At 40.0% G+C, this 12,926-nt stretch overlaps 1 protein-coding gene across 1 annotated transcript; it reads left to right on the forward strand.

The window, feature by feature from the left end:
• The first annotated feature begins 549 nt into the window (after positions 1–549).
• On the forward strand, positions 550–10,331 carry sgk2b (serum/glucocorticoid regulated kinase 2b). Its single transcript, XM_053612058.1, has 12 exons — positions 550–1,669; positions 1,837–1,912; positions 2,487–2,553; positions 3,946–3,986; positions 4,080–4,137; positions 4,298–4,381; positions 4,523–4,654; positions 4,753–4,865; positions 5,777–5,996; positions 6,126–6,281; positions 6,374–6,463; positions 8,444–10,331. Exons 1-12 carry the CDS (start codon positions 1,606–1,608, stop codon positions 8,585–8,587), a joined length of 1,245 nt encoding a protein of 414 aa, XP_053468033.1. The 5' UTR covers positions 550–1,605; the 3' UTR covers positions 8,588–10,331.
• The last annotated feature ends 2,595 nt before the right edge of the window (positions 10,332–12,926 follow it).

Genomic DNA, 12,926 nt, shown 5'->3' on the forward strand with positions numbered 1-12,926 from the left:
TATGGAACCATTTGGAAGATTTTATCACATTCCCAGATGTTGTTTGATTTGTTCAGCAATATTCAGCTCACTATTCTGTGGAAAGTCATGAATTCACATTCATTACTCACTCAATTGCATTGTGCAGATTATTTCTATATGCTACATGCAGGTAATAAATAGCAATAATTAGTTGCAATGTAATGACAAGTGAAATCGTCATGTTTTTATTAAATGTTTATCATTCATCAATCCCCTCACAAAAAAATTTAAATAAAAGAATTTAAAAAAAAACATGCACACAGATCAAATTCAAATGAGGTACTGTGGTGAAATAAGCTTACTGCAAGCCGTCTGTATACTGCAAGCAGTTTATATAAATTTGTCTAAATTACATTAAATTAAATCTTCTAAATCAGGTAAGTTATTATACTCAGTTTAATCAATTACTCTGCTTGCTTTGTTTTATACAAGGAGTAAACCAAATGCAATACTCCTTATACTCCTGTAGTACAAGTTAAATGAATAACACTAGACACTGTAGGACTCATATGCCTTGCTGGTCTCTCCTCTTAACAAACCCATTCACTGTAATTGGTCCTCACTTAGTAGTAAGGGTGCATAGAGGGTGCTTATGAACACCCTTCTGAAGCCATGAATGAGACAAGGACCACGAGACTGCAAGTGCACTGTTTAGAACAGGGCAATATTCTAATTATATGTATTAAAAATATGTCCGTTGACACACACAGATACATACATACAGTTTCCTTCCAACTCACAAAAACATGCCAGTAGGTGAACTGGTGGCTATAAGTTGACCCCAAGTGTGAATAGGTGTGTGAATGGGTATACATGGTGCCCTACAATGGGCTGGTATCCCAGTGTTCCAGGGAAAAAGCTATGGCTCCAACACCACCTTGACCAGGGTAAAACACTTACTGAAAACGAATAAATGAATTATTATTATTATTATTATTATTATCCGTCCATCCATCTTCTGTACCGCTTATCCTACACAGGGTCCCGGGGAGCCTGGAGCCTATCCCAAGGGACTCGGGGAACAAGGCAGGGGACATCCTGGACAAGGTGCCAACCCATCGCAGAGCACACACACTCACACACCCATTTATACACTACGGACACTTTGGAAATGCCAGTCGGCCTACGACGCATGTCTTTGAACTGGGGGAGGAAACCGGAGAGTACCCGGAGAGAACCCCTGCAGCACGGGGAGAACATACACACAGTGTGGAGACGGGATTAGTAGTAGTAGTACGTTCTCTTTATTATTATTATTTATCCCCCCCCCGTCATATTTTCATATTTTACACACCATAACAGCTGCATTGTCAATACAAACCATTTGTTTGCCATGACCATAGAGTTCATAGAGTTGAATTGGGGGGAGAGAGAGACAGAGAGAGAGAGAGAGAGAGAGAGAGAGAGAGAAGGGAGTAACTACTCGACCCCATTTGACGTCATGGGTTCATCGAACGTCCACGTGCGCTGCAGAAAATAACCGTTTCATCAGGAGCCGCTGTGTTTAACCAGAGCAGACCGGTACAGCTGCCCAGAGCGCGCGAGTTCATTCAGAGCCTGCACGCGCTCCAGCTGAACCTCAGTATGGTGAAAAAGAGCAGGAGTCCTACATCCGCTAAAATGAAGGGGATAATCTCATACTTTGCTGGTAGGTTAAAAACCCGGGTTTATTTGTTTAAACTTCTAAAACGTTTTACATCCTTGTTTTAAACTTTAACTTGTGAACTTTATCAACTAGCGAAGTTGTTTTTTGGTCTTTTATGCGAACTGTCAGGTTTTGAAAGCCTTTTACTTACTGCTTCATTACATTTATAGCTTTAATCAGAGAGAGAAAACATGGCTCGACTGACCTGCTACAGAAGCTTGGGACCCGAATTCCAGTCTATCAGCAGTAAGATTCATTTTAATGCTCTTATCATTACAAACCTTTCAGTTTTATTATGTAACGCTGAATATCGCGGTATAATATAGTCCTGTTAATGTGCCTTTTCCTTAACTTGGCTTTTAGGGTCAGATTCCTTAGCTTTAACACGACCTGGGCTTAGTCCCAAATGGGTCGCTGCTCCCTTCAAGTGCACTACACAGGGAGTGAAGTAAATGCTTCTACAGTCTTTATTGTGTCCAGTATGGTTTTGATGCTTGCTGCTGCTTAATGACTACTACAGTTTTTACTATGAGAGTATGACCTAGGCCGACTTCAATGTGGCCGTCTAGTTCCTAACTAGGGCTTGTACACCCTACTTAGGGCACTATATGCCAATAGGGAGCCATTTGAGTTTTAATTCATACCAGGAAAGTTGTGTTCTATATCACAGGCAATAGAGAGAAAGTGTTTAGTTATTTTTGCATCCTTTAAATATGGTATGCAAGGTAATTCTTAAACAATGACATTAACTACACCAGTTAAAATATAATGTCTTGCATTTTGTTGGTTTGCACTAATAGTAGGTTTCTGTCTCTGCCAGCAGTACGCATTCAGAGTGTTTTCTGAGACCAGAAGCCAGTTTGTCTGATGAATCTGCAGCAGCTGCAGTAAGTGAGACTCACAGGATCCCCTCAGCTCTCTTTACTGTGAAGACGTATCAAATTTTAGTTGCAGTTGACGTATACATGGAAACATATGAGTTCAGTTGTACATACGAGAGTCACTGGATGTATACAGGTGCATCTCAAAACATTAGAATACCATGGAAACGTTCATTATCATAATTTAATTTTCAAAAAAGTGGAACTTTCATATATTCTCGATTCGTTACACATAAAGTGAAATATTTCAAGCCTTTTTTTGTTTTAATATCGTTGATTACTGCTTACAGCTCATGGAAATCAAAAATCCAGTATCTCAAAATATTCTAATAAAGAATTTATAATGCAGAAATGTCGACCTTCTGAAAAGTATGTTAATTTATGCACTCAATACTTGGTCTGGGCTTTAATCCTTTTGCATGAATTACTGCATCAGTGCAGTGTGGCATGGAGGCAATCAGCTTGTGGCAGTGCTGAGGTGTTCTGGAAACCCAGGTTGCTTTGATAGCAGCCTTCAGCTCGTCTGTATTGTTGGGTCTGGTGTCTCCCATAGATTCTCTATGGGGTTCAGGTCAGGCGAGTTGGCTAGCCAATCAAGCACAGTAATACCATGGTCAGCAAATCAGTTACTAGTAGTTTTGGCACTGTGGGCAGGTGCCAAGTCCTGCTGGAAAAGGAAATCATTTCCATAAAGCTTGTCAGCCGATGGAAGCATGAAGTTCTCTAAAATTCTCCTGGTAGACGCTGCATTGACCCTCGACTTGAGAAAACACAGTGGACCATCACCAGCAGGTGACATGGCACCCCAAATCATCACTGACTGTAGAAACTTCACACTGGACTTCAAGCAGCTTGGATTCTGTGCCTCTCCACTATTCCTCCAGACTCTGGGACCTTGATTTCCAAATGAAATGCAAAATTTACTTTCATCTTCCCCATGATTGTGGTTGTGTGTACTGAACCAGACTGAGAGATTAAAGGCTCGGGAAACCTTTGCAGGTATTTTGAGTTAATTAGCTGATTAGAGCTCTTCTCAGGTTGACATTTCTGTATTATTAATTCTTTATTCGCATATTTTGAGATCCTGGATTTTTGATTTCCACGAGCTGTAAGTCGTAATCATCAAGATTAAAACAAAAAAAGGCTTGAAATATTTCACTTTATGTAATGAATCCAGAATATATGAAAGTTCAACTTTTTTAATTAAATTACGGAGAAAAATGAAGTTTTCCATGATATTCAAATTTTTTGAGATGCACCTGTAGTATTATAGAGTTGTAAGTGGACAGCTGGGCTGAAATATCAAATGGAATCACTACTCATATACAATGCACAAGATAATGTCTTCCATTTGAAATCATCCTCATCTCAGTTCATTTTCGTTCTGTTCTCTAAAAGCAGTGCTTCGCCAGTACAGCACGGAAGCTGCAAAGGCCTCAGTAAGTAGGCTATAAATTGTGTATTTGTGCAAGAAGCACATATATAGGCTAATACACATACACACACATTCATATTTCTTTCTATGGGTGCAGGGTTTCAGCAGCAGATTTTGACTACTTGAAGGTGATTGGGACAGGCAGTTTTAGTAAGGTAAAAACATTTTTCTTTGAAAGCATATCAATTATGATTTGAGTTCCGTGCACAATAAATGTCTTGTATCTGTTAAGTGATAAAAGCATAATTTCTAATTCATTTAGTCAGAAACCATTTTAATAGATTTGAACAGGTTTTTGTGTTTCTCCATCCCTAGGTTCTTTTAGCAAAATATAAGGAGAACAATAGATACTATGCAGTCAAAGTTTTACAGAAGCACATCATCCTGAAAAAAGAAGTGGTGAGTTTCACTGTGCGCATGTGTGTATGTGTGCACGCTCGCGTGTGTGTTTGTGCGTGCATACGTGTGTGTGCAGGTGGGCGTGCATGTGTACACACGCATGTGTGTGTGCGTGTATTTTGACTCTGTTGTTTCTAACAGGAAGGAAACATCATATGTGAGCGAAACGTGCTAGTGAAAACTCTAAATCATCCGTTCTTGGTGAGACTACACTTCAGCTTTCAGACCAAAGAGAGGCTCTGTCTAGTGTTGGACTATGCAAGTGGTGGAGAGGTGTGCACACACACACATCAGGATCATAATAAAATGTGGCATCACTTGGTTTCAATACTTACAATCAGCTGTTCAAAAATGTGTGTGTGTGTTCGCAGCTCTTTTACCACCTCCAAAAAGAGCGTGTGTTCAGGGAGCCCAGAGCCAGATTCTATGCTGCAGAAATGGCCAGTGCACTAGGATACTTGCATTCACTGCATATTATCTACAGGTAAACACACACACACACACTTGTATTACTATCGGGCAATTAACTGAAATACATTACGCTACCTAAATCCTTTAATGCCCAAACTGAAGTCTTACATTAATCTTAAATTTTTTTTAGTTTTTCAAATTCAAGATGTATTTTGTCTAAAACGTATGTGTCCTCATGAAGACCAGCAGACATTCCTCTCAGTGTTAGAATCTTCATGTTTTCCGGTCGTTGGGCCGCATTCAGAGTTGAGGCGTCAGCACACAGCAACGTTATAGAATGTGCTGGATCAAGTGCTATTTTAAAAGGTGAATTTATAAACCAAATTTGCTTTGTTTAATGAGGGAATTGCAATTATGACTTTATGTAGCAATGTATGGACAATATACTAGATTATTATATTTCTCACAATATTTGGTCAAAATTCTCTTGCTTTAATATTGCTTTGTATTACATTTGACCGCAAAGGGGGAAATGTTAGTCTGCATTTTTTATCCCTGATTTCATTAGGTTTAAAGGAAGGTGCTTGTGTTTAAAGGTGGTGGTCTAGACGCTATTGAAAAAAACCCCATCTCTGACATTTCTACCTAGGAAAAATGTGGTAACCTTGGAGGTGTGAACTACACGCTGGTAATTTGAATAATCTGAATGGAGCACAGAGAAAATCAATTTAAGCACATGCTTAGTCCATCTCATGATCTGCACAAATTTCCCCACGCAAATATTAATGTAACATTTGGACTAAAATTGCCAACTCTGAATATACGCTGTTTTGAGGACAGTTGGACTGAACTAAACACTGTCATACCATAACACATACACACAATTACATAAACGCTGAGAAGCACTTATGTGTGCAAAAAGTAGGTGCAATAGATTTGTATACACCCACAATGAGTTCACATACCTGTTCTTGCATTCTAAAGGGACCTGAAGCCAGAGAACATCTTGCTCGACTCTGAAGGCCACGTGGTCCTAACAGACTTTGGCTTGTGTAAAGAGGGCATTGTGGGACGTGCAACCACCAAAACCTTTTGTGGAACTCCTGAATACCTGGCGCCCGAGGTTCTCCAGCAGCACGAGTACGACCGTACCGTGGACTGGTGGGGGCTTGGAGCTGTTCTGCATGAAATGCTTTATGGTCTGGTGAGTTTTTTAAAAAAAAAACAGCAGGTGAATAAACCACATGCTGGGCAGGAAATGAGATGCATGTACATTAAAGATAAATTTGTCTAGAGAGAAGTGCAACTAATGGACATCTGTCTCTGTCTTTAGCCACCTTTTTACAGTGCAGACCGCATTAAGATGTTAGGCAATATAATTTATCAACCGCTGGTCCTTAAGGCTGGAGTGTCCAAGGCTGGAAGAGATTTTCTTAAAAGCCTGCTAAACAAAGACAGATCTAAGAGACTAGGAGCTAAACATGATATGGTAAATTTACACACACGCACACACACAACAACAACAATAATAGCTACACATTTACTCATTGGCTAAGTAACATTGTTTACATCTCCTTTTAGGACGAACTGAAGCGGCATTCATTCTTTTCCTCTATCCAGTGGGATGACCTTGTGGCAAAGAAAATCCCACCCCCCTTCGTTCCCTCACTGGTGAGTCCTGATCAGCATATGTATAACCCCAATTCTGAAAAAGTTGAGACAGTATGGAAAATGCTAATGAAAACAAAGTGGAGCAATTTGGGGCCCACGGTGGCTTAGTGGTTAGGACGTTTGCCTTACACCTCCAGCGTCGGGGGTTCGATTCCCACCGTGGCTCTGTGTGTGCGGAGTTTGCATCTTCTCCCCGTGCTGCAGGGGTTTCCTCCGTGTACGCCGGTTTCAAAGACCTGCATGGTAGGCTGATTGGCATGTCCGTAGTGTATGAATGGGTGTCTGAATGTGTATGTGATTGTGCCCTGCGATGGATTGGCACCCTGTCCAGAGTGTACCCCACCTTGTGCCTGATGCTCCCTGGGATAGGCTCCAGGTTCTCTGTGACCCTGAAGAAAGGATAAATGGTATAGAAGACGAATCGGTGGAGTGATTTGTAAATGTACTTTGACTTGTATTTAAACAAAAAAAATATAAGGACAAGGTTTTTGATGTTTTACCTAATCAACTGCATAGTTCTTTGAAGATAAACGTTTCTTTTGAAATTGACGCATGCAACACGTTCCAAAAAAAGTTGGGACACGGGTAATTTAGGACTAATAGTGGTGTGACAAGTTGAAATAAGAAGGTGGTGTGAAACAGGTGAGGCAATCGTTTAATCAAAGTCTATAAGGAGCCTCCAAAAAAAGACTAGTCCTTCAAGAGCAAGGATGGTTCGAGGCTCACCAATCTGCCAACAGGTGCATCGGTGAATAATCCAACACTTTGAGAACAACATTCCCCAAAGACAATTCAGTAGGATTTTGGGCATTTCACCTTCTACAGTGCACATCTCAGATGATTAAAAGATTCAAGGAATCCAGTCAAATCTCGGTGCGTAAAGGGCAAGGCCGAAAACCACTTCTGAATGCGCGTGATCTCCGATCCCTCAGACGTCACTGTCTTAAAAACCGTCATGAGTCTGTAATGGATATACTGACATGGGCTCGGGAATACTTTGGTAAAACCTTTTGTCGGTCGACACCATTCTCCGCTGCATCCGCAGATGCAAGTTAAGGCTTTACTATGCAAAGCAGAAGCCAAACATCAACACTGTCCAGAAGCGCCGCTGACTTCTCTGGGCTCGGTCTCATCTGAGATGGACAGTAGCACAGTGGAATCATGTTTTGTGGTCCGACGAGTCAACATTTCAAATAGGTTTTGGACAAAACAAACGCTGTGTTCTCCGGGCCAAAGAGGAAAAGGACCATCCAAGCTGTAATCAGCATCAGGTCCAAAAGCCAGCATCTGTCATGGTATGGAGTAACTTGCACATCTGTGAGAGCACCATTAATGCAGAAAGATATGTACACATTTTGTAGCAACATATGCTGCCATCCAGAGCAGGACAATGCCAAACCACATTCTGCCTGGATTACAAGCACATTGTTGCATAAGCAGAGAGTGCAGGTACTAGCATGGCCTGCCTGCAGTCCTGCAGCCAAAATAAGGCAACGAAGGCTCCGTACAGTTGCACAGCTGAAAAAATTCCTAATGGATGCATGGGGGAAAGTTTCGCTTGCTAAACTTAACCAACTGGTGTCTTCAGTCCCAAACACTTTATAAGTGTTATTAAAAGAAAAGTTGATGTTACACAGTGGTAAACAGTTGATTGTCCCAACTTTTTTGGAGTGTTGCAGTCATCAGATTTGAAACGAGTGTATATTTTCAAAAATAAATTAAATTCAAAAAGTAAAACATCAAATAATGTGTTAATGATGTGTTTTCAATATTGTACAGAGTGAATTGAATTTTCAAATAACTCTGTTTATTTTTTTTTTGCATTTCCATACTGTATCAACTTTTTTGGAATTGGGGTTGTAGTGATGTATGTAATCAAAATAAATAGGAGCACGTCTTAGCAACATTTTCCCAAAATTCTCTTAAAACCCTTTAAAGAAAATTTATGCAAGTTTGTTTATTTCTCTTTATTCTATTCAGTCTGGCCCTGATGACCTGACAAATATTAACCCTGCATTCACAAGACTTCCTGTCCCAGAATCTCTGAATGTGTGTGAGGAGGCTGGGGTAACCTTCCCTGGCTTCAGCTATGTGAATGAAAACATCTCATTAATTTCCACGTAGATAATCAGATACTCTAATCACAATGCTCAGATATGTCATCAACAAACTGAAATCAAGCCTGCCTCCTGGAAAACTGACCATGATTATACCTCGGAGTGGATATGCACATTTACCTAAAAGTTCAAGTGCAAAGTTTCTTTTTATTATTTTCATTTATGTATTATTTTCTGGATGCCATTCGGACCACTGCGTTGCTGTTGCACTGTTTCTTCAGTTTCTTTTTAGTCCTGAAATCAGTGAATCTATGTTCATTTTATTTACATTTTTTTTTATATTTGTGTATTTTATCTTGCATTTACTTTTGGATGATTGTCACGTGATATTTTACATATTTACAAAATTGTACATAAATTCAGCAATTATTTGTTGCATCATTTAATTTATTTATTCATCAATTTATTTATTTTTACTATCCTAATGTTGTGCACATAAAAGAAATTATGTAACACTGACTCTTTTTTTCAGTGTTCCAAGTTGATATTAAAGAGCCTGGAAACTTACCTTATGTTTGTTCTAGGCAGCCTAAAAAAAGTTTAGCGATTGAACATTTTACTTAAAATAAAATGATCTATGATCCCTGGATTCTTGTAATCGTGATCCCATTGGCATTTTCAACTCCTATTTTATGTATTTGAAAGAGCCTACTAGTATCTACTAGTATTGTCATGTTATATTTTTCATCAAAACCTAACCTAGATCGGTGACAGGGGGTGCACAACTGAAGCCATTGCTCCATCAACACATAAGCCCTGAAATTAGGTGTCCTCCTAGACCCAATCTAAATTTATTTTCTTATGTAATATGAGTGCACGGTGGCTTAGTAGTTAGCATGTTCGCCTCACACCTCCAGGGTCGGGGGTTCGATTCCCACCGTGGCCCTGTGTGTGCGGAGTTTGCATGTTCTCCCTGTGCTTTCTCCCTTTCCTCCGGGTACTCCAGTTTCCTCCCCCACTCCAAAGACGGTAGGTCTGGTAGGCTGATTGGCATGTCCAAAGTGTCCGTATGAATGGGTGTGAGTGTGTATGTGATTGTTCCCTGTGATGGATTGGCACCCTGTCCAGGGTGTACCCTGCCTTGTGCCCGATGCTCCCTGGGATAGGCTCCAGGTTCCCCATGACCCTGAAGGAAGGATAAGTGGTATAGAAGATGGATGGATGTAATATGACAGAATCATTTAACTTTTGAAGTGAGTGACAGAGCAAATAAGAGCAGGCCATCCCAATATGATTAAGTTGCCTTACTAGAAAGTTAACATATTGTTTTTTGCAATAGGTTTACATTATATTCAAAGATGACTATCAGTCACTTTATAGCAGTGGTCAGGAACTGATGGATCACGAGTGACACTTGGGTCTTTGACAAAAATGTGGCTTGGCAGGTGTCTCACCCTTTACCAACATATCATGGTTAAAAATTTAGACACATCACTAGAGGTCAGTTTCCTGTAGAGCATGCAAAATTAATTACAATTCCTGTCATGATGGCACGTGAGATAGAGATGGAAAAGAGCATATAACTTCTGCAGATTTTGGACGAGTCCACACACACACACACACACAACTCAACCTCAAAGTTGAAAGGCCTGCACAATTTATTCCATATTGCAACATGTTACTTATTGTTTGTTGCATATATGTTTGTTTTTGAGTTGTCTATGGACCTAAATAAAGTTATTGTTATTGAAATGTTCGTGACCCTTGCTTTATAGCACTCATAGGGAGTACCAATATGGTGGCCAAGTGGCTTCATGATGTTGTGTATAAAATAAGATCATCATTGTGAATTAAAACAGTGGTGTCTCAGACACACCCAGGAACCAAATTAATTACCAAACAAATGAATTGTTTCAATTATAATGAAAGTGTAGGCTATTGTGTGTGTTAGCTCTGCTTTGTTTTTCTGGTCAAGGTTTGTTCCCTAAGTCCCTAGGGCATATGATGATGGCTGGAAAATAAATATAAGGAAGGAAAAATTAGGCAGTGACTAGTTCCTGGTCCCATTGTAAGTGAAGGAAAGGCCTTTTGTGGGGTCTCCATCTGGGCTCCCTCTACTGCCCATGACAAGACATTGCAACTGTTTTTCATCTGACAATAGCCAAGACCATAGATTTTGGTAGGGCAGCACAACATATCTCAAACTAAATGAAATCAAAAGGCTATCACAGTTGACTTCTGCTATAGGCTACTGTCAAGTGAATTTTTAGAGTAACCCTGTAATAAGCAGTTGAGAGTTGAAAACATGCCATCCAGCATACAGTCTACAGAGTGCTGTCCACTGCTCTTTCACCAAGCAGGGGGGAGTGTGATTCCTGCCTTGTGCTGCAGCCTAAGGTCACCTTGTGGTCCCTGTTTAGTCAAGCCTCTTATGTTCATCCTGTTCAGCACCACTGTCTGGAGGACGACACGGCTGAAAAGTTTACTCTGTGACAGAGAAGAGGATGACAACAGATTTAGACAACATTCTGAACAATTCTGCCAGTCCTGTCCAAGGTCTAATATCCAGGAGCACCATTAGCCACTCATTCTAGTAAGGTGCTCATATAACATGTTTGGAGAAATCTTTTCTGCCTCCACGGCGTGCTATGTTGCCCCATGTCTCTCAGAGCAAACAACTGGAAATAATTTCACTATAAAATGGATTTATATTCAATAACCACTTTATCTTGCTCAGGGTTGCGGTGGCTCTGGGGCCCATCCTGTGAACACTGTCCATAAGGTAGGATTACACCACAGAAGGATTCCCAGTCCATCGCAAGGCAACATACATACACACACCCACACCCACACACACCCACATTTACACACTCTTTCATGCCTAAGGGCAATTTAGTGTAGCTAATCCACCTACTGGCATGTTTTTCATTGGTGGGAGGAAACCTGAGAACCTGGACAAAACCCATGTGGACACAGTGAGAACATGCACGGAAACACCACACAGACAGTCACCTAAGCTCAGGATCAAATCGAGTAACCTGGAAATGTGAGGTGGAAATGCAACACAAACTTCAAAATAACTTCCCAACTCCACACACACTGAATGCGAATGTTTCAGCTGATGTTATTGATGTTGTTGGGTTTGTGCACTGATGTCTTTACGCTGTATGTATGAGTAAAACTGTGTAGTCAGATGCATAACCAGACCTTTTACACTGGGGTGGCCAGGTTAGACCTGATGTAATTATTGGAGTGGCAATCTAGGATGAACTCCATCAGACATAAAAGGGACACTGCTAAGCAATATTTGTTGCCTCACAAGCTACAAAAAAGTTACAGATAATGTAACATTAGGCCACATCTTATAAAGTACACTAACATTACAAATTCATTAGCTTACAGTATCTAATAATGAACTGAATAATTCCAGTGGCTTCAAATAATAAAATTTTGTTGGCTTGTCAGTGGGGAGAGGAATAGTTTGCTTCTGTGTTAGCTAGTTAAACTTGTTTGTTGTTGCTGCAAGACAATACATTTCTTGACAGTCCTTGCTGCTGGGCAATGATAGAAATGGAACAGTGACACTTTTCTCTGATAACAGTACAGATGTTGAAACCTTGAGTATTAGTCGGTATTGAAACCCATTGGATATTTTTTTCTTTAAAAACTACTAAGCTTTAAATGATATATATATATATATATATATATATATATATATATATATATATATATATATATATATATATCACTTAAAAAATACATAGCAAAACTTTTCCAAATACACTGCAGTGCACAGATTTCCCCATAAAGAACAATAAAGTACATGTACATACCTATCATTTAACTACACTATATGGACAAAAGTATGCCACCTGACCAATCACACCCATGTGCTTTTTGAACATCCCATTCAAGATTTAGTCTTTACTTTTATAATAACCTCCAATCTTCTGGGATGGCTTTCCACTAGATTTTGGAATGTGGCTGTGGGGATTTGCTCATTCATCCACAACAGCTTTAGTGAGGTCAGTTACTGATGTTGGGTGAGGAGGACTAGCATGCAGTCTGTGTTCCAACAGGGTTGAGTTCAGGGCTCTGTGCAGGCCACTTGAGTTTTTTCACACCAACCTTGCCAAACCATGTCTTCATGGACACAGTGCTTCATGGGTACTGTCATGCTGGAACATGTTTGAGTCTCTTAGTTCCAGTGAAGTGAAACTGTAATGCTACAATTGGTTATATAGTATGTGTACTGTACACTGCATATTCACACACACACACACACACACACACACACACACACACACACACACATATATATATATATATATATATATATATATATATATATAAAGCAGATTTTTAAAAAATCACCTGGTCTTTCTCCAGTCTTCAATTGTCCAGTT

This window comes from Ictalurus furcatus, chromosome 23 (assembly GCF_023375685.1).
Source record: "Ictalurus furcatus strain D&B chromosome 23, Billie_1.0, whole genome shotgun sequence".
NCBI lineage: Eukaryota > Metazoa > Chordata > Actinopteri > Siluriformes > Ictaluridae > Ictalurus > Ictalurus furcatus.

Coding starts and splice junctions, on each gene's coding strand:
- sgk2b (XM_053612058.1), top strand. CDS start 1,606: ATGGTGAAAAAGAGCAGGAGTCCTACATCCGCTAAAATGAAGGGGATA. Junction 4,138..4,297: donor GGACAGGCAGTTTTAGTAAG/GTAAAAACATTT, acceptor CTCCATCCCTAG/GTTCTTTTAGCAAAATATAA. Junction 5,997..6,125: donor ATGAAATGCTTTATGGTCTG/GTGAGTTTTTTA, acceptor CTCTGTCTTTAG/CCACCTTTTTACAGTGCAGA.